We start from the raw sequence: 25,892 nt of genomic DNA on the forward strand, positions 1-25,892 counted from the left end.
TTATCTCAGTTAACAAGAGGAGCAGGCATGTGTTTGGCTGCTTCACATAGTGGACGTTGAGTTGTTGTGTGGGACATGTAGTCCATGTCTGTTGCTGTAACAGTAGTTCATGTTTAGAATAAAAAAATCTCAGCTCACTGAGTTGATCAGAGCAATAGTGCCTAAAATATTGCATAATTTTGCTGAGAGATCTTTTACTTTGTGGTAATCTTAGACGAGTAGTTTTATGGACAAAAGCCAGCAGGTCATTCAGTGTTCCCTTAGTGCTAATGTATCAGAGATGTTGGTGTACTATAACTGAAGTAATGTTGTTAAGTCCTTAAAGTCATATTCTTTTATTTTATTCTGTATTTGAAGCTATTTTTTATTTTTGTATGATACCTGATTTATATGGAATATGGCTGAAGTAAACTAAAGTCTAAAATACTTAGTCAGTCATTTGTTTAACAGTAATTTAACATTATATAATTCACATATAAAACTATGAATTGTAATTTTAAATGCTTTAAAAGAATGTAGAATAGCATATGTAGGCAAGTATAATTCTCTTTTTTCTTTTTTATCAAGAAGCAAAGACAAAAAGGAAAAAAAAAGAAACATGGTTTGGTGGTTAATCATCCGTCCCCACCAACGCCAAAACCAAATCTACGCCCTTGCCAGGAAGTATAAAATCCAGAAAGCTGCACAACGTGTGGTGGCTGTCAGGAACAAAAATGTAAACATAATGTTTGATGATTTGTTGGGTTAACCCTGTGAGGTCTAAAATATAATTGGCCATTTGAAATTTAATCTTACATTTGTATTTCATCTTCAGATGGTTTTATTTTATTTTATTTCATCGTATTTTTTTTTTTTTTTACCTTGCCTTGTTTGGTATCATTCTTTTCAGCTCAACCTCACATGTCTGAATTTACAGTTATTTTTTCACTGACATACTGTGTTGATCCGAAATCACACGAAAAAACATAAACTCCTAGTAGTTATATATTATTTTACTGTAAAAACTTATATTTAATTTTAATTGTTGCTGAGCTCAAAGTGTTAATGCCACCTTATTTTAATTTAATAATTTTAGGGTAGATCTGCCCTCGAGGCCACAGACCTGCACACGTCCATTTTTGCTAACCTAAGTCCACCTGCACTGGCTGTGAAATCTTGAACTTTTGCTTCCACTCAGGGCTCTGTGGTGCAATGGAGAGCGCACTGGACTTTTAGAAGAGCAAAGAGGAAGTAATTCAAAGGTTGTGGGTTCAAGTCCCACTAGAGTCAATTTCTATTAATTAGCACTTCATTGGTTCAGTGATGTGAAAGTGCCTTACCAATATTGTCTAACTCACCCTCTTTAGATCTGCCTGTAGCCTTGTGAACAGCCAATCATCACCTGACATGTGACTCATGTAGCTGTTTCACTTGGCACTGCTGAAGATATGTGGTACAGTCACTGAGCTTCCTTTTTAATTTCAATAAATCAGCTTATTTAACCACTAACATTAAATATGTATTTTACACATCATCAGGAGTTGTGTTTTAAAACCTTTACACATTTTCAGAAAATCACATGACTGCATCTACTTTTAGATCATCCAGGGACCCCTTATGATTTGTTTCTATGTCCAGTTTATATGTGGAGAATCTAATGCATCAGCAGGGGTGTTGACTATCTTAATCTCAGTTATCTAATGAATTCATCATATTGACTGATCTCTAACACAGAGTAAAACTGTACAAAAAGTTTTTCTCAAAGTTTTCCAAGCAAGCATTTTGAATCAAAAACACACGTTCCAGTTTCATGTCATTTTTGTACTCCATTTATGCATGAAAAGGAAAAACATGAGCTGCAGTCATTCACACTGGAGCAGAGCATCATGGAGGACAGCCATCTGTAAACATCACTCTGACTCTGGAGAACTTGAGATGTATATTTAAGGTTTAAAAACAAGTTGCTTCACTGTCAGACTCTATCATGCCCTTCTGTGGCTGCAGGCTGCTGTTTGGGATCATCTCCACTAGAGGGTGCTGCTTCTCACCTGCTCACACACAGTTACAACAAACATAACATAAAAAACCCCAAACATTAACATTATGGTGGTGCAGGATTTTTTAAAAAAGAGATTAGAAAGATAAGGACGGGCCTTATGTTTTCAAATATGAATTTTCAACCTGTACCTGCTCGGCCATTCATACCTCAAAGTAAAGTTAGATAAAAACTTTATTAATCCCGAGGGATTAATAAAGTTTTTATCTAATCTAATCTAATCTAATCACTCAATAGATAAACAATTAAATGACAAACTGAGCTTCAAAGGGCTCTGTGGCGCAATGGATAGCGCGTTGGACTTCTAGCAAAGAACGGAGGAAGGAATTCAAAGGTTGTGGGTTCGAGTCCCACCAGAGTCAATGCCTGTAATTTAAGTTCTATTAATAAGCACTTCAATTGACCAGTATTGGAAAACAGCTTTATTAAGGTGGTCAGGTCAAACACAGACCCATCACTCACATAAACAAAATCATTGACAGAGTCTATCACGCCCTACTATGGCTTCAGGCTGCTTTTTGTGATACCCTCCACTAGAGGGCAGACTTACTCTGCTTTATATACAAATACTATATTTTATGTGAAATTAACAAACTGTTAAACAGAACCTGCAAAGTAGAACCTTTGTGATTTAAGAGTGACAAGACACAAGCGAGTACTAAAGCTGCCCCTAAAAGCCGAAGAAATGCAATCACACCAAAGAGAGAAATACAGCCACACTTCTCATCAGTGTCTCTCAGAACTTTTTTTTATTTCCCATGCATAGTTTGGATGAGTGTAGTGGAACTGAAATGAAAAATATGGACATAAAAGTGTTGACATTCATTGTGATTTTCTCCGTTACAGACATCAAAGAAATCATTTAAAAAAAAGGTTTACAATTAAACAAAGAAAGGTTTTATTCAAGGTTTAAAATCTTTCAGAAACGTCCTTCAAGGTAGAGCTAGGATGCATTCTGGACGGGAAAAAGTGCCGTAAAACATAAATACGTTACCAAAAAAAAAAAAAAAAAAAAGCAGCTAAAACTAAAACATTCAGCATGTTTTTATACAACAGTGCAACGAAAAGGCGGCAAGATCTAAGGGTGGTTTCTCAGCACTCAGTTCCTCCATTTGTAACTAGGTGACATGACTGCAGCTACCAAAAACCTTTAGTGCCAGGAACGTCTTTCAAGGAACTAAAAGGTCCATTAGATCATTGGGTTTCTGCATTTCCACTGTGGTGTGAGGACCTGCGACGATTAAGAAAGTCAGGCCTCTGCATGGACGCAAGGAAGCTTTTACACGTCATTCCCCAAGCTACAGATTATACAACAACGCAGACGACAATGGCATGTAATGTGAGGGACAGGGGACTGCATAACAGCAGTCAGCGTTGAAGAGATTCAACGATGCTGCTGTCGCTCGTGATTTACAACTTTGCAAACAGTCACTGAAGGCATGAGTCGAGAAATGCTCGACCAAAATGAAAGCAAAATGATTTTAAAAGCTTTTGCAGATGCTGACATAGACTAGCTTAAAATGTTAGGAATAGTCGACCAATCAGAAAAGCTCAGAAAGCAAGTACCCAACCCCCAAAAAAGCTCAGGAATTTTTGGGGGTGGGGCTACCTCCTGAACAGGGACTTTCAGAGTTTAAAAAAACAAACAAAAACCCCTAGAACTTCATTTAGACCCTAGTCCCAACAGTGAAAACACCCTGAGCTCCTCCAAAGGTTCCTGCAAAGTTCCTGCAGTGAAAAAGTGGCTCATGGCGTGTTCTTCTCTCTACTTTTAAGACCACAGCTGTAAACAGCAGTGTGATGAGTCTGGTGCACTGGTGCTCCAAGCTAAACAGGAACAGGTAATGTCTCCTAAATTTAAAAAGAACTGGAATTATGAAAAATGAATCTATATGATATAATCGTAGGTTTTAAAAGCAAGGTATGGAAACCACCGAGTCGCTATATGTATCCTTTAAAACTGGTCAATCATTTTGTTCTACACTGTGTTATGTTACTGTTTTGGTCCAGTGTCTCTGAAACAACATCTTTAAAAAAACAGAGACCAACTACAAAAATGTGGATATTTAGAGGCAAAAACAAAGTTTCTGAGGAGATTCTGAAGAAGAACACAGCATAAAAAAGGGTTCTGCTTTTAGTTTTCTAATCTTGCTGTGACTGCAGGATGTAAATAACTGCTTTGCCTTGTTTCTTACATCTTTAAAGGTTACTTATGAGAATTTTCCAGTGACCTCTGACCCCAAATATGATGCTCCTTTAGCCCCTTTACACCCCCAGGTTGTAGGTGCACGTTTCCCCCTGAATTTGTAAACAGCTGAAGACTCTTAAAACCAGGTGATCCACTGCTTCCCTGCAGAAAAACCCCTTCAGTATGGATGGACGCACAAAAAGCTTTCTTGGTGATATTACACCTGTTCCATTAACATCTTTGCAGCTCCCGGGACACCAATCAGTCGGACCAGGTCCAAATTCTACTACAGCTTTAGTTCCACACACGTGGATTTGTGTCTGCGTTAAATGCAAAAACAAAATCCAAGTGCTGTTAAGAGCATGCCAAACCAACAAGTTGGCGAAATAACCACAAGCTTAAAGTCGTGAAGAAAACCATGTAAACACGGGGGATCGTGACATTAAATGGCTCCTGAATTTCTGAATGAGGCCCATTTTCAGTCATCTGGAACCGTCTGCGAGGGGCCGAAAGCTGCATCTTAAAAAAATACTTAATGCGTAGACGAGACCTCAAACCAGTCGCGTCAGGATCACAACACAGACTGTATATAAAGATGGACAACTCACACTGTCAAAAAAGTAAAGTGAAATTTGGCTGAATATTTAAGGAGTCTGTGAAAAGCAGGAATGATTTTAGTTCTATTACTTTACATTTAGATTTGTTTCTTGAAGACATGGCGGTGGGGTTCCTGGGGCTTGTTAACAGTCTGCTATTTAAAACTGTACTTTTAGTGTCGCTTGAAAGTCTGAGTCGGTTTTAATGGCTCACAATTAGGGATGCACCGATACCGATACCGATACTGGTATATCGGGTATACCGATACTGGTATCGGGTATCGGGGCCCCGATACCCCGATACCGATACTGGTATATCGGGTACACCGATACTGGTATCGGGTATCGGGGCCGATACTGTAAAATGTGTGTGTACTCATACTCGTAAAAGTTAACCGATACCATGAACCGATACCAACTTATTTCATTAATCAGAGGGTGGCTTGTCATTTCTGTTGTAGTTTTTTAGATTGGCCACTAGGGGGACATCCCGCGCTAAACAGGCACAGGGAAGGCGAGTGAGACTGGCGGCTCCAGATAAAAAAGAGAAACTGGAGGCTGCTGTAGCTAGGCTAAACAAAATGTCAGCAGTGTGGACCAGAACAGCCAACTTTAACTCAGGTTTTGGAAAAGCGATGAAAAATGTCAAGAGAAAATCCACAGACAGTTAAAATAACAGAGGCTCTGACTCATTTTATCGCTCTGGATGACCAGCCAATGCCTGTGTGTGTGTGTGTGTGTGTGTGGTAGAAGTATCGGTTTTTGTACTCTGTATCGGCAAGTACTCAGATCCAAGTATCGGTATCGTATCGGTTTGAAAAAATTGGTATCGTTCCATCCCTACTCACAATGAAAAGAGCTAAAAACCTGAGAGAAGCTGGGGGGGCGGGGGTTGGGGGGGAGATAAACGCTGTGATGTAGATGCAGATTTTTACCCCTCGGCAGCTACAGGTTAGTTTGCATCACAGTCGGAAAAATAAAAAGTAATTCACAGTTCTAGGTAACACTGTATTGCAACTGCAACAGCAGCACGGGAACATCTGGTGTGTCTGTGCACAAATGAGACACACACACACACACCACAGCCACAACATATGGTTATATGTGCTTACTTTTCTTTTGTCTTACACCAACATGTGACTGTTCACTGTTTTGCCTTCATTGCCGGAGAGAAGTACAATCATAATAATAAATATGCCTTAGTATGAGAGTGAAGTTTGCAACAAATAATGTAAAGCTGTGTGTGTGTGTCTGAAGACAAACATCTTACTGAAAATGTGGATTTTCGCGTAACCTAAAAATGTGGAAAGCTTCGTCACTCTCACCAAAGTGTGAACGCAGCAGTGTCCAACGAGCTCCCTTCAATGTTCGGACGTGACGGCGTGGAAACGAACGGCTGTTCTGCACGAATCGTGGGGTTAAAAATAGAAAGACAAAAAAAGGAAAAGCTGTGCTGGTTTTCAGACGGCGTCGATTACAGCCCACATTAACAGAACGAGAAATACTAACATGATAAAGTTCAGTGTGATCCCAGCGATTACTGTGAAAAGATATTACATATCTACACTTAGAAAATTCACTTCAACACACCCCGATCCAAACTTTCCACCAGTATGAAAAATATACAAATAAAAAATACAAATACTCTCGGACACTAAGTAGGTAGTTTTCTGTTGACATGAAATCAGTGACGACTAAAAGATAAATATTTCACATCTTTTTTCTTCTTCCTTGCATTTTTTTTTTTTACAGAGAAAATAAAAATTTGTGTGTATGAAAGGAAAAAAAAAGTCCCATTTTGAAATATTATCCTTCAGTAATTAGTAACATCATGATAGCACGTATCTGCGTGTCAGCTAAAATGCCTCAGCTTCTCTAGTAAGCAGAAAAGAGCCAGTGTTGAACCCAAAAGCATAGAATTCTTTTCTTTTCAGACATCATACACTATGCACAGATAATAAAAACATCAACAATGATCAAGTCTTTTTTTTTTCCACACGAGAGAAGTGATTCCTCCGTTTAGGTCTGGGAACGTAAAAGAGCTCAGGGGGCGGGGAAACACTGGAGATGCACTATCATCATCATCATCATCAGTCAGAATGGAATTACTGCCATGAAAAGCTCAGTTCAGAGACGGAAAAAAGGTTTTGTTGACATACATCTATTTAGCGTCCCATAATAACACTACTGTGAGGCGAGGGTGTGGTAAGTGTTGAATCGGCGACTGGTGTACAAAGAGTGATCTTCGGGACGAGGGCACACCAGTGTGCAGGTAGCATGTGTCTCAGCTCTTAGTGTACTACACACTTTGACCCATAGGAGGAGTTTCAGTTTCTGTATGTGAGTAACACCACCTGGGAATTCTGCTCCGGAGGAGCCAGGCATCAGGCCTTGCCAGGTGAGTAACAGTCGTTCACTGTCATTCGTGGTGATGCCACCCGTTTTGGCACCTATGTGGGACACTGGCGGGGGAGGAGGACCCTCTGAGCCATTTAAAACTTAGTGAAGGAAAACTTCCGCTCAGAAAGATGAAAGGGAAGGGAAAAATCAAAAGTGTCTTAGCTCACTTAACGTGTTCGGCACTGTGGGAAGAGCAGTAGTATTTCTTGTGAGCTATGAACGTGGAGAGGCTGCTGAACTTGATGTTGCACAGCCGACAGAAGCGCGAGTTACCGTTCTGCACGGGGGAGATGACCGGGGTGGTTTTAGGACTGACGCTGGGTACGGGGATCGCGTGGGAGGCCGCGGTCTGGGCGGCCTTGTCCGGAACGTGTGACGATCCCAGCTTCTCCCTCAGGACCTCAGGCACAGGTGACAAAGTCAGAGACGGAGCCCTTGGGGGAGACACAGGCAGAGGAGAACTGGCTAACGGTGATCCGCCCCCGGCGGAGGGGCTGCCGTTCACTAGGGGCGAAACGGGGGAAGCTGTACCACTCCGACCCTGCCCGTTGATGCTGTCTCTGTGAACTCGAGAGACAAGTCTGGCCTGGTTGGTTGGAGTGGCTGAAGTCGCTGCGGCGGCTCCGTCCCTGGGACTCAGGCTCGGGCTGCGGCTCGCTGTTCTGCCCAGATGGGGCAGAGTCTCCTGGGGTGGCTGAATGGTTACGACCAGCCCGTGGGTAGTCTTGAAATGCTCCATCAAGTCACCAGCGATGGGCCTGTTGGGACAGTATGGGCAGACCATCTGAGCAGAAGCCGTGACCACGCTTTTGGCTCCAGCTCCTGGAGAGGCTGCAAGTGTGGTATTCGTATGCAAAGGAGATGCAGCATCCGAGGCGGGTAAGGCAGAGGTGTGAGGACTGGATGACGTGCCCTGAGCCTGGGCCACCCACTCAGCTGGGTGAGCTTTATTCTCCACAGGGTGCAGGAGATCCGAACGCTCCTGCTGAGGCCTGCTTTTTGGAGAGGTGGAGGCTGATCTCTTGAGCCTGTGAAGCTGCTCCAAAGTGTGGGGTTGGAGGGTGGTGGCGGGGCAGTAGTATGTTTTATGAGCCAGGTAGTTCTCAATACTGTTGAAACTGATGCTGCAGGCTGTGCACTTGTGGTAGTCGGTGAGAGGCAGGGCTGGGAGAATGCTGCTGCCGCCGCCGCTGCTGCCGTGCCGTGGAGCATCTCTGAGACGGGGCCTCTTGCTCAGGTCGATTGGGCCATCTCCTTCGGGGCTTGAGCCACCTGCACCACTGGGAGAGACTTCCTGCTTTACTACCAAGCCCAGAACCGAGGGGGATGGAGCAGAGGCGGCGGCAGTGGCTGCAGCTGCCGCTGCAGCAGCGGCAGCGTTAGCTAACGCCTCGGTTCTCGCCATGTGAATCTCATACATCTTCTTTCTTTTGCGTGTTCGGATGGGCTGCGGAATGAAGGCGGCTGTGTTGGTGGTCTTGGCCATGTGTACGGCTCTCTGGTTGGACGGGTCGTGGCGCGACGCACAGTAGAAACGTTTGTGGACAGTGTAGTTGTCGTGACGGCTGAAACGGATGTTGCAGGCTTCGCAGAAGGTTCTGTTGGGATCGTCGTCAAGGTCCTCTGTGGAACCGCTAGCAGGACTCTGGCTGCCTTCACTTGCTCGTCCTCCTCCTCCGCCTCCCACACTCGTACCTGCACCTTCCCCTTCAGAAGAGGACGGGATTCCCTCTGTCCCCGCTGGAGGTTCGGTCTTCACCTCCAGCACCCTCCTGGATTCTGCTGCTCCACTTCCTGCAGGAGTCTCGGAGTCAGACGGCGAGGCAGAGGCGGCCCTGCTTGACGCTCCGCCCTGAGGAGATGCAGATGAGCCGCGTGTCCCAGCAGAAGGCGCGGCGGCCGAGGCTGCGTCTCTAGTCAATGCGGCGCCCGAGGCTGAGGATGCGCCTTCGCCTTGATGCCTGCTTGAGCAATAAAGCCTCTTGTGTGCATAGAAATTGTTGATGTTATTGAAGGTGATATCGCACTCGAAGCAGGTAGCTCCTTTGTGAGGTGGAGTGGCTGTCGCCGTGGGTGCAGTCGGTCCAGAAGGAAAGAAGGCTGCGGCGTTGTTCTGGGCGACCGTCTGGCCCTGCTTTAGGCGACTGTGGACCATCTCTGACATTTTAGCCAGGATCTCCGAGGCCTGAGGCAGGATGGCTGCCTCGGGGTTAAACATGTACTGAGGCAGGAACAGCGCTCCTCCTGGAACAACTGAGCCTGCACCTCCCATATGGGCGGGGCTAGAACCAGGGGTGGGACTAGTGGGTTCTGCCTTCACCGTTGTTGTAGCTGGACTCTTCGGCGAGTTCGATGTTTGGCTGGAGGAGGTCGTTTGCACCTCTTTTATGTTCCTTCCTGCCTCTTGATCTACCTCCTCTTCACCCATCTCCTCCTCCTCCTCCTCCTCTCCATCCTCCTTAATCTCCATTTTCTGCTCTTCTGTGTCTGAATCTGAATGAGGCTCCTCTTTGATCTTTAACTCCAGGATCTGGTCATCAGCAGGACTGCAGTCTCGAGGAGTGGCTGAGCCTCCGTTCGTGCCTGGGCTGGATGAAGCCAGGGGTTCCTTCTCCGGGGGAGACGGTTGGGGGTGGTCGACCGACGATGGGGTACTCTGACGAGGAGTAGGGCTTCTTTCAGCCGGGACCCTGACTTCCAGGTGAGTTCGTACATGTTGCTGGAGCTGAGCAGGCGAGTCAGCGTTGTGGCCACAAACTTGACACTTCAGCACGACACCAGAGTCTCCTGGACTCAGACCTTAACAGGAGAGTCAAGGTTAGTAAATTAAAACAGTCGCTTACATTTGAATAACTTAAACATGATTAAGATTAAACATGTCCAAAATTTCCAACAATCTCAGGAGGGTTAAAGGACAAAAAAGGGCCAAGCACGGCTTTCCAGCAGTGAACCTTTTAAAGTTACTGCTACGTAATCCAAGTATAAAAAATAACAGAATATGAGGGAATGACTTACCGATGGACAGGGGTAGCTTAGGGAGACCTGGCCCCGGAGAGTACACCTCACTGCGAGATCCAGGCTGGCAAACCATGTGGCTGGTGACCAGATGGCTGTAGAGGATGTCCCTCGTGGTGGAGACGAAGCCGCAGCCGTGACACACCCCGTTCAGGGTGTCCGTATGGACCTTAAGGTGCCGCTCACAGTTCGCTTTAGTGGTGAATGCTGACAGACAGATGAGACAGACAAATGGACGCTCGCCTGTGGAAGGATGGAGAAGGATAACAGTCAGGCCCAGATGCTCTGACCCTTTTATGCATAGATATAAATACTGCTCTCACCACTGTGTGTGCGCATGTGGATCTCGAGTGAGCTGGCACTGGGGCAGCTCTTGTTGCACTGCGGGAAGGGGCAGATGCGTTCATTGGGGTAGGACTCCTTGGGTTTGTCTTGTGGAGGGGAGGAAGCTGCAGCTGGCTGCTTCTGTCGGCTGGCACAATAGTACATAAGATGGGCCTGCAGGTTCCTCTCACTACGGTACCAGATCCCACAGTCCTTACATGGGAAAATATCCTCTGTTCAGCAAAAACAAGTTCACACGAGCTAGTCAGTCAAACACAGACACAAATATTGGTTCAAGAACCTGAAAAGCGCTAGCTTAATTAGCAAAAGTAAGGATGAGGTTAAGTTTGCCTGCTAAAGTTATACAAAGTTAATCTCACAGACTTGTGGTTTACAGTTTTGAGATATGTATACATTTTCAATTACTACAGACTATTTCCAAATGTACTCACTTCATTACTTAAACCAGTTCAACTGCTCGTCAATAAACCAATATCTAGTCGGCCAATCACATGGCAGAAACTTCATGGATTTAGGCATGTAGCCATGGTTACATCAACCTACCGAAGCTCAAGTATCAGAACCTCTGATTTAGTGGGATTTTCCCACAAAAACATCTGTAGTTTAAAGGGAATCCAGCACCTTGTTGCACACATGTCTGAAGGAAAAAGGAGGTCCATTAGGTACTACCCAGGTGTACCTAATACAGTGGCAGGTGAGTATGTGTGTGCACACCACAGAAGCCTTTTTTCAGAAGTCTCCTGCCACAGAGGCACCAGATCTACCGGTGTGTGATGATTGTGAATTATCTGACCATTAATCAGACGTCAAACTTTAAAGTGGAAGGCACAAACTATCAGCTGGTTTTAAAAGCGCTACAGTGCCATCTTGTGACTGAAGAGAACATTACATTCATATAACAAAGTACATTTCAGTAAGTCACAACAGCCGCAGGTACCAGTTTGACGTTCTCCAGAGGCCTGGTAATAAACGAATCATTTGATTCAGGTGTGTTGACCCAGGGTGAGATCTTAAACCTGCAGGACACTGAGGCTGTATCCCAATTCAGGGTCTGCAGCCTTAAAGGCTGCATTTTAAGGCCGATTATGTCACCGCGACGCGACGAAGGCTGTCCCAATTCGAAGGCTGCTCGAAATGCGGCCCTCAAATGCGTCCTTCATTTCCCTGAATTTTAAGGACGTGGCGGTGTAGACTTCGTGGCCAACATATCCCAGAATGCATAGCGCGGCGGTGGGTGTGGATAATTTTGCCGAAAAAAAAAAACGGCAGATGAGGAGCGCACGAAGAGTAAACTTTAAGTAAGTACTGAATATTATGTCACTTATTTATGTGCAAATGTTTACTAACGAAGATCATTAAAACATTCCTGTTGGCCACATGTCGGCAAAGTTATGTGACATTAGTGACGTTTGTACTAACTTGGTTTTAAAGCCTTTACTTTAAAATATACGCCGTTCAATAGCTGAGCTTAATCAGAGAATGATCAAAGCTCATGTAGAAACAAACAAACACATGAACATAAGATTTTCTCCTTCATTTCTGTCAAACAAAGCTGTATGAAACGTTTCCAGCTGTTAGTATCATGGTTGCTAGGCAACCTGGGCAGTGCAACGGAGGCTACACCGTCCCATTTCACAAGCCTCGCACTTACGGCCTTAACGGTCTTTGAGTACGCGGCCCTTGAGGATCGTTGAGGCTGCGTACTTTAAGGCTGCAGACCCTGAATTGTGATACAGCCTGAGCCTTAAGGTCTCGAGTTCGAACATATATCTGATACATTTTTGCCTCATTTGAAATTAATTGAAAATATGTAATGTTCTGCAAACAGCCAGTTGAACTTAAAATGCTCTTTTCGTGAATGCGATTTGAATACAACACTCACTATTGACAACAGCAGTAGCCAAGATTGCTGCCATGCCAGCTTGCTGCGGGAGGAGCTGGATCTCTGAGTGCAGCGCCGCCGGGTACGACGGCTCCTCCTTCACCACAGGTTGTTTGTGGGCGACAAGGCTCAGTGGAGGAGAGCCTTGGGCCACCGGAGAGGAGGAGCCCAGCGGAACAGGAGGCACGAACGCCACGAGCCTTTCACCGGCCGTAAGCTCTTTCATCACCTTACAGAACAAGTCCTCGCCTGAAAACAAACAGGAGGGAGTAACAACTGGAAATCTGGCAGCATAAAACGCACAGGTTGTGTTTGATCTCAGCTTTCTGCTGTTTGATACACAGATTCTGATTTTGAAGGCAGCTAGAAAATAAATATCGTATTGTCGTGCATTAGAAAAAAAGTCACCTTGGCTGTAGATAGAGCAGTTTGCTGCAGAGGCGTCGGAGGTCAGAGGGAGGCGACTAATCCAACAATCTGGATCTTCACACACGACGGTCATCCGAATGTTCTGCACACACAAAGAACAGTTTTCATTGATCAGACTGATCACAGCCAAGGTTTTTATTCTTGCCTGTCAACCAACACACAACAAACACACACAAAGGGTTCTTGTTACTCGTTTTGCATCACAGCAGATTCACAAGGCTGCAACTGACAACACACAAGTCGGTGCACCCCTACCGCCGGTCCAGAACGCGGATAAATGGGGGGGTGTGTGTCAGGAAGAGGACCCGGTGTATAATCTTTGCTAAATCAAACGTGGAGCATCAAGAATATTTTAGGAAGTTAAACAAAGAAACCAAATGGGTTCATCAAAAGTCCCAAGATGCTGTGTTTATGAGTCACTTTTGTTTTTAAGATAAAATTGTTAATTTTCTCTCAGACGGTCATCGGATCATTTCGGTTTTAGAGACCTGCTCAGTTTCTGGGTGAGTTGTGGAAAATGTTCTGAAGCGGAGGCTAAATTCTCATAATTCTTTTTTTTTTTGTCATTTATTCCACCTATTACGGTATCATTGTATATATGTATATCTACTCCTGACTGATTAACAGATCAATGTCTGGGAAGAATTTATATTTTCAAAATAAAAGTTAATTTACGTTCTAAGCACTTCGACAGATTTTTTCCTCCATAATGAGATCTTTTATTCATGTCTTTTGATTGTGGGGGATAAAATATCCAAACTTATGACGATATAATAGTAGCAGGAAAAATCCTACTATTATATTTATCATCAGCTGAAATCACAAAGAACCTCTCTCTTCCTCTGGATTTATTCTTAGTGTAAAAAAACACGGCAAAATCAGACTATCAATCAGATCATGAAGCATATAATTAAAATCTGACATTAAATGAGAAAATAAATAAATAATTTTTTATTTATATAGCACCTTTCAAGACAGAATTCTCATATAGCGCCTTTCTACTCTCCCACAGTGCTCAAAGCGCTGTATACAACACATGCACTTCTAAACACAAGTGCAAACTAATCTACATTCACACTCCGATGTGTTCATCGGAGTGTGAATGTAGATTAGTTTGGGAAACTTGGGGTTAGTATCTTGCCCAACGATATTTGACATGCAGACTGGAGAAGTCAGGGATCAAACCACCAACCTTCCAATCAGCAGCTTGCTCTCCCACCTGAGCCACAGCCACAACTAGCTTTTGCTCCATGATGCCACATTTAAATTCTGGGCTTCCACAAAGCTTGAAAATGATCATCCAAACTCTGGTGTCGTCACGTGATGATGCGTGGTTTACTCATTGTGACCCCCCCCCCCCCCCCCCCCCCCCCTCCCAGATTAGATATCTAATTTGTTTCATGATAAACATGAATAAACATGTTACTGGGGAAAACCCCTTTAAAGCACGCCCAAGCCCAAATTCAACCTGTCGTCTAAACATCAGCGCCAAATCAAGTAAAACATCTGCTATTGTCTTCTTCAAGTATTACCGCTCTTCTTTTAACTACCAGCAGATAATCACCAAAATCAAAGCATTAATTGCAGCCAGCTGGGACGACACAGCCACACGTGAGTATCCAGTGTGCGGCCAGCGGTAAACACCGGTTTATGAAAAGGCCGTGAGTGAGCGGAGGATGATTACAGCCCCAGAAGGAAATGAGGGAGCACAAGCGGAACAAAGCAACCCCGAAAATGAAGAAAAAAGAGGAATAAAAGAGGAAGAGGGAGCTCAGGAGAAAGGAGAGAAGAAAAGGAAGAGGAAAAAAAGATCTGATGAAGTCGACAGGCGGCTATTCAAAGGGCAGCCATAATAAGATCCACGGTGGATACACTGGACAAAGAGTGTAGAGTCAACATCCACTGTCTGTATGTGTGGAGGTATGACACACACACACACACACACACAGAGTACAATCCTGTCTTTGTTTATATGTGGCTGTGGGAGCACTCCCACCACATGTGTGTATCCCATCACTGATAACTCTCAGCGAGGCCTTTCTCCTGTACATTATTCCTCAAACACCACCAACACCACCTTTCCTCCATCAGAGTTTCTGTTTAAGTATCATACTCCAGACATCACCACGAATATTCAAAATATAATCTCTCTACAACCAACAGAGATAAATGATAATAAGAGTGGATTTGACTGGGTTGTGACAGCTGCAGCGACTCCACAGGGAAGAGAAGAAATCTCTGATGACCGACTGTCCTCACTGTGTGAGAGCTGCACAGCGATGCAGTACCGTTCACTCTCCACCAAGAGGAAGCATTCCCTCAGCACAGGACGTGACGGACCTCGCTGAGCAGTTACAGTCGATGAGAGAAGCACGGAGAAGCTTCCTGCTTGATTTTCCCTGTCACGTTCAACGCTGGCGTCTTCCATGACTTTTGGTGTTTTTAAGTCTGATTTTGAGGACGGCTTTCCTCCAAACACGCTGTAGATTTGTTTCAATGTTTCAGTAAGTTTCCTTTTTAAAAATATTTTCTGTTTGCAAAAAAAAATCCAGATATGACCCGACCACCGGGCACCTTCTGAAAGGGTTCCCCTTTTTATCAAATTAAGAGTGGCGTTAAATGTGAAACTGAAGAATTATTATTCATTTTATATTATATATATATAATATAAAATTATATATTAATATAATATATATATAATTATATATATATATATATATATAATTATATATATATATATATATATAATTATATATATATATATATATAATTATATAAATTAATTATAATATATATATATATTATAATTAATTTATATAATTATTATATTATTTATACAGAATTATTCAGAATTATTCATTCTGGGAGGAAAAAAAGGAAATTCATGGAAAGCCAGTGACACGCTGCATGCACTCGGCCAAAGAAAAGATGAGTGAGGCTGATTCTCGCTGCTCGTGTATCTGACCTTCACCATCTGTACCAAACCCGTCATATAAAAAAGTCCTTAAAATGATCTTTAGAGAGAACTACACTGACCACAGACAGCACGCACGATCATCTATAATTGTTCTATTAGAGGAAAATGTTTAGTGTGATATACTGCATTAGTCTCAATTCATCAAAATTAGTCATAAACTGCTGATAAACAAACACGTCAAATCGCCAGTTTGGACCAGTGAGAGGATTAAAGTTGTTTCTCCCCGTCTGCAGCAGGTCTGTGACATCACAGGATTATTAATACTTTTTTACTGTTAATATTCAGGTTTCATAACTGCTGTAAAACTTATTTTATTGATTTATTTTTTAGTTTTCTGTAAAAAATTCCAAACACTTTGAATACAAATAAAATCCTCCTTACAAAAGCAGCGCTGTGATGTTCACCATCAGGTGTGATGCAGGTTTTAGGAGCTAATACAAAGTTATCTTGCAGATATTAAAGAACTAATTAAACATTGATCAAGTAATGCAAATAAAAAAGTAGCGATTTCCTAATTATACAGCATTTAAAATGTGTGCAAGTATGATTATTACTCAACCAGTTCACAAATGTACTTATTATTTTATGTATGTTTTTGTTATTTTTGCTTGTTGAGGTTTATTTCTGTAACTGTACACAGGTGTAGTATTTATCAGTTTGTATTACTGTGTTAAAAATGAATAACCTGTACTGTAGTTTTATATTTTATGTTTGTTTTATATTCATCTCGTTTTATTTTTATACTGAAATCTTGTTTTTAATCCAGTGAACTAAAATGTCATTAATAATAATAAAATTAACGGCAGAAACATATGAGTAGGAATAGCAAACGGCTTTATTACTGATTAGTGAAGAAGATAACGACACATTCAGAGGAAACATTTCTCGTGGAGAATATGCACATAGCAGAAAACAAACGGAGATTGTTGAGAAAGCCTGCGTGTGCAGATCAAACCATCACTTTAAAAGCTGTGTTTGATTTGATATTCACCTTTATTCTTGTGTAATTAGTGACACTGACCTGTTAGCACATTGTTAATGGTCTTATATTATTCATGTTTAAAGCTGCTGTTTTATTGTGAAGCAATTCTTTTTAAATGTGCTATATAAATAAAGTTGTATTGTACTGTACAAACACTGATGCTGTGTGAGTGGCTTTTTCAACTTAACTTTGTGTGTTTTAAAGATGTTACATATGTCTCACCACAACTGAACCGCAGAGGACAAATATGAGGTAAAAATCAGGAACCACTTACGTGAAGTTTCGACTGTTTTAACTAAACTCTAAAAGCAGAAAATTCAGAATTTAAACTTTTAACTACAAAAGGAAAAAGCGAGCGCTGCTTCTTTCGAATTACAGGCTTGTTTTAGGAATTACTTTCAGATGTTACACATTCATGTGAAGGCCTTCCCAAAAATATTTCAGAGTTGCTCTCCTCTTATCATCAGCCTCGGTGCAGCTTAGTGTGAGCTCCTCCAACAGCTGCTGCCTGTTCATTGTTCAGAGGACATTTTAGACCAGGCTTAACTACGCTCTAATATCAGTTTGACTGCACTGCAAAAATAAAAGACTTGGGTTAAAATTACACACGGTTAGACTGCTGTTAACTAAGCTTGGCTCGTGCACACAGGCAGCTGGTTTTGTTTGTCCGTGTGAGTGAATCTATCTCAACCTAAGAATTAGCAGAAGCTCGTATACAGCTCTGCTGTATGTATTGACACTTTACGCCACAGATGCTTCCAACACTCTTTGCTTATCTCTATTTTTTGTGTCTGCTGGGGTAAACACTGCTGAGCAGGTATTATGTAAACCGGTTGGTCATTTTTGTTCTTTAAAAAACCTCCATTTACCCAGAATCCTTTGTCCCACTTAACATAGTCAATGACTAAATTTAGACAAACTTGTAATCATTTGGTTTGCCTCCGCCACAGTCGAGGTCTGTATTGGTGAAACTGACCCTGAGGGACGTTGGTTTTATACCTAATCGTGTTACTCATTAACCCTTTAAGACCTACCATAGAACCAAGTCCGCCAGAGCTTATATTATATTTTTACATGTTGTGGAGCCATTTTTGGGAGCATTTCAAGTTGCTATACATCAATACAACCATTATAGCCCAGATTTTAATAATATGTCTGCATTAAGTGCATAGTAATTACATAAATTGCAAAAAAGTGCAATAAACTACAAAAAAATTGAAAATCGTTTTTGTTTTTTTAACATATATTTCTAGTTAGAGAAATTTAAGAGGCTTATCCCTCAAAACTGTAAATACAAAAAAGTTGCACAAAATAGTTTCCTACCACAGCAAATTTATTTTGAGTGTCTTCATAGTTTTATTTTTGAAATACACAAATTTTTATACACTGCAGGAAAAACGAAAATAAATATTATAATGCAAATTTGCAAAAAAGCAGCATATGCATCAAAATAAACTATTTCCAGCAGTGCAATATGAGTCCTAAGCATCCCAGAAACGACACAGAAAGTCATAAAGTCAAACATAACTTTTAAAAACACCAGTATAGGCTCATGAGGCCTTGATGGTAAAAAAAACTACATTTCCACAAAATGACGTCACTTCCGGTTTCGGGCAGGTCATGGCGGACATGCGATAGTTCATGCTGATGGACGTAGGAAGTGTTATGAACAGCTGATCGGATCGGCAAAGTGTGTTTCTGGAATATTATGTTTTTGTTGCTGCAAGTGCTTTTTATGCAGTTTTTGCAAAGCTATATGTGGAAGGAAACTGTGACCGAGGACAAGCTGATGGCATAAGATGTAAGTACAACTCCTCCGGTTTCATATGCAAAAAAAATTATTGCGCTAGCTTACATGGTTGCAGAGCTACCGGGATTTAAAAGTAGTTACACAAAACGGAGCGTGCTGCTCTGACCAGCTTTAAAGGGTTAACCTTATTAGTTATGAGATACTGCAACATTTTTCCGTTCTTTTGTTGCTCTTTTCACAACTTTTCACAGCAATTTTTCTCAGTTTTCAAATAAACGCATTTGAAATTTCATTTCGCACAGTATTTTTTTCCCCTTATCTCTTTACATAAAGCAGCTACAACACTAGTTTGGTCAATAATACCTAACGTGAAGTCTGCCACTGTTAGCTGAAGACATCGGGCAGTGTGTTATGATCAGACAGCTCATTGGAATATCTGAAGAAGATGGATGTTGGAAAGACACTGAGAAGAGAGAGGGAAAGGACAGAAGGAAGGAAGCCTCTCAGTCTGTTGCACGTTAAAGATTGAGGCAGAGCGTATTGTATTTCATGGGGGACTAGCGCTGATGTGGAGATACGGCTGCTTTTGTTTTAATTTGTAACCCAATGCTGGAGCCGTCTGAGCTGTAAGTACTGCTAATTTGCTTCAGACTAATTCATCACGGCCACGGCTTTGGAATTCACCATGATAGGGCAATGGGGAGAGCTCACTAGCGCGCAAGTGGAAATAACACACACACACATATTTTATACATATAAATACACACACGCACAATGCTCATCCTTTAAAGATCTAAAATAAATATGAAATAATTAAAGAGCGTGATGCACTCCCTCCTCTTCTTCTTTCAGAACTAATAACACTTCAGCGTCTCCCCGATGGAGTTTCCTCTCCGACCACAACGACGTCAACAAGCTAGCACAAAAGAAACATGATAATAGAATATTTGTTTTGGAGTTATTGATTGAACGTTAACGTCACAGATGTTGTGAAATGTCACATGCAATTTCCATTTATTTTCATATCTGATGTCTGACCAGATAAATCATCCCAGTGAGACGTGGCAGCTTTTCCACCCTCATGATGACTCACAAAATTCTCAAAACTGTTCTCTACCATACTAATAATCCTGTAAGCATGTAAGCCAGCTGCATGGAGGACACTGTAGAGCCGAAGAGCCGAAGACTAACCAAGACCCGATTGTTTGATGTGGGTCATTAATACCATCCCAGGAGGGCATGTGGGGGCAGTTCCAGGTTTACAGTAGCAACGCTAGCAGATGTGAAGCAGGTTCAGTTATGATTAGCTGTGCTGTGTTTTTGGTTTTGCTAAGTTATGTCATAGTGTAAAAAGAGGTCAACTGGCCAGCCTCCAGATGTGAACACAGGAAACCTGAAGGAGTGAAGAAAAATATTTGTATTTAGGAGCACATCCCACATCTGTGGTCTCATTGGAATTCAGGAAACACCGCGGGAGCTACAGTAGCATGCAAACGCCTGCACGGGCTGTGTTAAAACTCCAAGATTACTTAGAAATCTATCAGTAAATTCGGCCTGCTTGTCCTTGGTATGCCCACAGCTGAATTTAAAGGAGATAGAGATCAATCGTTGTCCTGCAGATGCTGCTAGTTTTGCTCGGACAAAGCTAAAGTAGAGGATTCGGCTCATGGAAGTAAATCACAACGTCACCTAATACCAGCAACGCTAACAGATAATCTGCTGTGTCAAACTGCAACAAGGAGAACACGCTACTTTACACACTTTACAGTCACACACACACACACACAGTTTCACATGAGATAATGAGAGTCAGCGAGGCAGAGGGCCAGATCACACTTTGTGTGTGTGTGTGTGTGTGTGTGTAATTAACCAGGCCAGTAGAGAATGCAGATGCCAGAGATGTGCGAGTGAGTTAAGAAGAAGGGAGAGGCCACCGGATGTTATCAAAGCCCTTTTCACTTCTCTTGGGCTGAAGCCGATCACAATGACTCAAACGGCCAACGTTCGCCTCTGGAACGTCTCGACCAACAAAGAGTCAACCTTCTCAAGTTTTCAGAGCAGCCAAACACTATTATCTAAAGGTGGATAATGAAAACAGCACAAATATAAGAATCTTAGGCTACGTTCACACTGCAGGCGAAAGCGCATCAAATCCAATTTTTTTGACCCTACGCGACCCATATCCGATCATGGTGTGACAGTGTGAACGGCACAAATCTGATATTTTCAAATCCGAATGGGTCACTTTCGTATGTAGTGCTGAATCCGATACATATCTGATGTTTTAGAAAGCTGCTGTTTGATGGTCAGGTCGCATTAAATCCGTCTTTTACGTCACTGACACAAGACAGACGCCAATTATCAGCGCCGGAGAAGACATCGCGAACACTTCCTGGCCATCCCGTGAAACTGCTGGGAAGACAACGTTGGAGAAACGTGAACATTTTATTTGTGCTGTATAATCTGCAGATTCTGACAGAAATCTGCAACTATCCTTTGAAGCACCGCTCCTCTAAAACAGCAATAAGGATCATTATTAGGTTATTTACATTATTATGTAAATAACAAAATAACTTAAAGCAAAAATTGGGAAACGTAAAGTCCGAAGTCTTTATATTAAGGCCATCAGTCAAACAATACTGTTGGTCTGGGTCTAAACAGAGCGCGTTGTGTGTGACGTCTTCTTTTCGCTTTGAGCGTTCACACTAGAGCGCGTTTGCTGTCGCATTTTATTTGTAGTGTGAACGAGCAGACAAAAAAATCGGATTTGATCAAAAAATCGGAATTGAGCATTAAGACCTGCAGTGTGAACGTAGCCTTAGAAACAGCCATTGTTTCATGGCCGCATCAACTCCCGTGATGGCAAAACCTTTTAAACGCCAACAAATCCTCAATGTGCTCTCATCCGAGCACTGACTTCTGTTATTTTGGGTCTCATCGTTACCAAGAAGGTAACTTTTGCTTCTACACGAGGAGGTGAAATGGTTGGTGGAGGATTTAAGCTTCGCCTCCTTTTATCTGTTTGTTTCCTGCTTTTAACGTTTGCTTTCACCAACTGCTTTTACTTGGTTGGCAAAGCGAGGGCCTTCAGACGGGTACGTTTGAATGCTGAAACATTGGCATTGACACCACCTTGCAGCTGAGACACAGTATGTAGCATAGAACATGGAAATTTACTACGAGTGCTTCCTATTTACAGAAAGAGCCCAGACTAGAAGCTGAGGGTTTTCAGATAGTGATGCGTGTAAATGTGCTGGTATGAACAGTGTCTGTAAAGGAAAACAAAAAAAGAAGAGAACTCAGAGACCATCCATTGTTTCATGAAAGCAGCTCGATCGAATGAAGATCAGGAGATCCACACGGATGTCGGTGTATCGAGTGCAAAAACTCCTTGCTCCTTTCTTCTTCCTTTCCCGTCACCTAAACTATCCGCGCAGCCCTCCATCTATCAGTGGGATGTCAGGCCTCCGCGGCAGAGCTCCATCTTGGTTGAGAGCGCTGCCTTAAGCCCCATCAGCCGGAGGAGAGTCTTTGAGCTGCAGTCTAAGCCCCTCGCCCGGACCCTGGTCCCTTCATGAATATTAACCAGCCCCGAGCCCGGCTTTAATCTGCCTGATTCCCGCACTGCTGCCGCCGCGACGATAGCGAATCTAATTATTTGGTCTGATATTAACCCCCCACCCCCCCCGCGCACACCATTCCCACCCCCAATACTGTGTCTCCACTACAGCTTCTGTAACATTCATGTGTGTCAGAGCAAGCACACACCGACTGAGCTCTCCAACCGCTTTTTTTTTCTGCCAAAGTCATTGCACATATAACATCCATTCACACACCTCTCTCTCTCTCTCACCCCCCTCCCCGCCACCTCCAGCGCAGCCTGCGACGCCCTCTTCTTATCAGGTCCAAAAACGCCCTCCTCCTATGCTGATAAAACTTGAATGCAAATGATGCTGGGCTGATTTCATTTCTTCATTTTCTTCCTCCACTCCCTCATTCAGTATCAGAATGGCTCCTTGCTCAACCTCTCTCCCTCTCTCTGCAGACCCAAACACCACCGACGATGATGATGATGATGACGATCATCAACAGCAACTTTCCCAGAACTATCCCCAACACCTGACCCCGTGTCGCATCGCCTCGCGGTCTATGTGGATGTCAATTAAAGCAGAAGAAAACGACTCATCTCAGCACCTCCACCAGCACCCTGTAGATGAGCAGATTAAGATTTCTCTGCGCAGCTGTCAACTGCCACAGTTTTACTGCTACCACTGGGGAATAAGTATGTTTGTATATGCAAATAACCTCTGGTACATCAAGCACATCTATGTCTCAATGCTGGATACTGTTTCACGTCGTCTAATATAGTTTACATTGCTGTAAAACAGACGGAGCGTGATGGCGGGATGGTTATTAAATGTAAAACAAGTCAATAATGCATGATAGTGCACGCTTCTAACAGAACCCAGATTACCCAGATTATTCCACACTAAAACGGCTTCTTTAGATAAAAACTTTAAAAAAGACGGGAAAATGTCTTTGTTTTATTGAGTGTGGAAAACAAAACATAATAAAAATGGACCTTTTGTAGTATTTATGACAGTCTGTAAATGAGGAAGAGAGAAAATTCATGATTCCAGGAAACATGCACCAATTTTCTTGCTGTACTTAATGCAAACAGAACAAAGTTTCTAATAGTTTCAACTCAGGAAAAGAAAACCTGAGTTTAGAGATGGAAGTGATGCTTGAGTCACACTAAGGTAAAAAAGAGACGAGAACAAAAGACTTGTAACTGCCCGGTGACTGCAGTGACTTTTTCCACTTACAGCGACTCGATTGCAAGTCGTCGCGACAACCAACTGGTCGCCCTGTACAACCATGTGCAGTGGTACAGTACACAGTGAAATATGAGAACATTCCTCCAAGACCCTGGTGCTACAAATGACATATAACACACAATCAACACAGGACTACAGGAAGTGCAAGTGTGCAAAAACTGCATAAAATGCAAAAAAAACGAAACAACACAAAGACAGCAGAGCGATACAGACACAACAGTGCAATAGAAAAGTGCAACAAGGGCAGTGGGTTGTGCAAAAGACTGAGCATTGTGCAAAAAGTAACTTGATGTATATGAAGGTTTGTGTGTGTGTGTGTGTGTATGAGATTGTGCAGGTAAGTGCTATATAACAGGGTTATACTACCATTATAATGCACAGATCACCCAGTGGTGGGCAACCTGTCCCCAAGCAATCACAGGACGACTCAAACTAACCGACTGGAAGATTCATATAAACACTGTTTCACTTCTATGGGGTTCTGGCTGTGCTCAAGTAAGTAGCTAATGGGAATTTCTGTTGAATGTAGATGGCAACAGATCTGCTACCTGATAGCATTAGATTTGTATTTTCACCAATTTATACGTTAATTACTGGATTTTTGGTGCATGTAGTCACCAGCTTGACTTCATTCAACTGCAAACTGACAGGAGAGTCCATATTATTGCTGTTTTACCACCAAACTCACCACCTTCAAAGCAACAAACCAAAGGAAACAGGACTGCAAGTTTATTCCACATGGTTCCAATAATTTTGTTATGTTTTTCCCTTGTGCAAGTTTAGTTTTTGACATAGAAGGTATGTCAAACAGCTACGTTATATAGAAATTAGTAATAGCAGTTATTTTATGGAAACCAGTGCTTCCTGTTGTATTTATTTGCCCCTTAAAGCCAATCAGAAGAACTTGGCTAAAGGAGAAAAAGGGGAAGGAGCTAAAACAGCTTGTTTAACAAACAGAATGAACTGAGCGGTTACAAAAAGCTCCACTGATGTGTGAATCATGCAAAAGTCCTATAATAGAGCTCAAGAATAAAGGACACGGGCCTGGGAATGAGCAGAAATGATCCTGTGTAATCGTCGGCACTAGGCTTCTCACATGTGCACAATAACTCCCTTTCACTAGATATCACTGTAAAGTATGACTTTCTTTGGGTTTTGGACTGTTGAAGCGTAACTGGCATATTAGAGGCCTTTGAGCAGATCACAACATACTCGAAAAAAGCTGCAAAATCCTCTCCTACATTAAATGCTTCAAACAGTTTGTGGGAATTTAATAAGCTGCTCTGCTCCTTCCCTGACCTTTTCAACCATGGCCGTTCATTCACTCCCCTCACAGAATCATTCATTCAATCATCCCAATTCACTCTCTTCCTCCCTTCTCCACTTTCACTGTCTCTCCTGCACCGCCTCCTTCCTTTTATGCACCTCTTTCTTTCTTAATCTCCGATTCTTTTTCCTCTCCCTCTCATTCCTACACTTCCGTCCGTCCGTCCATCTGCCTGCCCGTCCTATCTCTCCCTCTTTTCTCAGTCCGTCTCTCGTTCTATCTCTCGGCCACAGGAAATAGTTTCTTTTGCAATCCAGAGAGTTGGAGGGGTGTACTCACTGTCCCAAACAAAGAGGTCACTGTGTGAATCCTCCAAAAATACAAAGAAGAAAAGGAAGGCAGATAAAATCAGAAACCTACTCTCATCCGCCTCTCGCATACAAACACACATGCACACACTTTACCTCCACTGCACTCGAGCAAAGCATTTCCCTAACATTCAACAGAGACACAAGATACTTTTTTAATGCTGTGTATTCTGCACACACAGGATAAATGCTGTCAGTACAGTATACAGCCAAGGCTAGGTGGCAGCTAGTGAAAGCTCATTCCCTTTAGCAGGGGTGCTCCTGCACAGCCGCATGTATCGCCGCACACCTCAGAGAAGAAAAGGAATGAGGAAAAAATAGAGGGAGTCTGGTTTGATGAGCTGCATGCAAATGACATGTAAAAATATAAAACTGCGATACTTAAAACGGGGGCTGAGATAAGAGATTTGAAAATGAGGCACTCTTGGAAAGCGGGCTCCTGAACTGCAGGAGATGAGGCTCAGAGATAGACAGGATAGAGGTTTTCCCTCTCCTCTTCTCTCCTCTCCTACACCACCTCCTCCTCCTTTTTCCATCCTCCTCCACCCTGCAAAAGCCGGTGCAGATGACAGCGAGATGCAGATACCAGCCAGTCACTGCCACTGAGTGATGAACACATCCTCCCTCCTTCTTGTTTAACCCTCGTCTTCCACGGTTTTCTCACCTCTCTTCCACTTCTCTCATATTTCTCTTTGTTCCTAATGTTTTGTTTCCCTCCTTTCTGTTCGGCCATCCTTTGTTCCTTCTCTCTGGGCCAACTCTATCAGTATCGGTCCATTTGATCTTTTTTGAGGGAGTTTTTTCCTCTCTCCTGGGGTGA

At 42.7% G+C, this 25,892-nt stretch overlaps 1 protein-coding gene and 2 non-coding genes across 3 annotated transcripts in view; 2 read left to right on the plus strand and 1 right to left on the minus strand.

Annotated features, from left to right (window-relative positions):
• The first annotated feature begins 1,177 nt into the window (after window positions 1-1,177).
• trnak-uuu (transfer RNA lysine (anticodon UUU)) lies at window positions 1,178-1,269 on the plus strand. Its single transcript is given in 2 exon segments — window positions 1,178-1,214; window positions 1,234-1,269. It is a non-coding gene; the product is annotated as a tRNA-Lys (tRNA).
• Window positions 1,270-2,305: 1,036 nt separating this feature from the next.
• trnar-ucu (transfer RNA arginine (anticodon UCU)) lies at window positions 2,306-2,397 on the plus strand. Its single transcript is given in 2 exon segments — window positions 2,306-2,342; window positions 2,362-2,397. It is a non-coding gene; the product is annotated as a tRNA-Arg (tRNA).
• Window positions 2,398-2,404: 7 nt separating this feature from the next.
• The window catches only part of zfpm1 (zinc finger protein, FOG family member 1), a 123,845-nt gene continuing 100,357 nt past the window's right edge, over window positions 2,405-25,892 (minus strand). The window contains exons 5-9 of the mRNA XM_087844181.1: window positions 12,870-12,972; window positions 12,462-12,710; window positions 10,558-10,791; window positions 10,235-10,477; window positions 2,405-10,018 (exon numbers count right to left, since the gene is read on the minus strand). Coding sequence (XP_087700307.1) covers window positions 7,383-10,018; window positions 10,235-10,477; window positions 10,558-10,791; window positions 12,462-12,710; window positions 12,870-12,972 — 3,465 coding nt within the window. The 3' untranslated portion in view covers window positions 2,405-7,382. The remainder of the gene's footprint in view (window positions 10,019-10,234; window positions 10,478-10,557; window positions 10,792-12,461; window positions 12,711-12,869; window positions 12,973-25,892) is intronic.

Source organism: Neolamprologus brichardi, chromosome 7 (genome assembly GCF_056152115.1).
Source record: "Neolamprologus brichardi isolate AB-2024 chromosome 7, ASM5615211v1, whole genome shotgun sequence".
In the NCBI taxonomy this organism is placed as follows: domain Eukaryota; kingdom Metazoa; phylum Chordata; class Actinopteri; order Cichliformes; family Cichlidae; genus Neolamprologus; species Neolamprologus brichardi.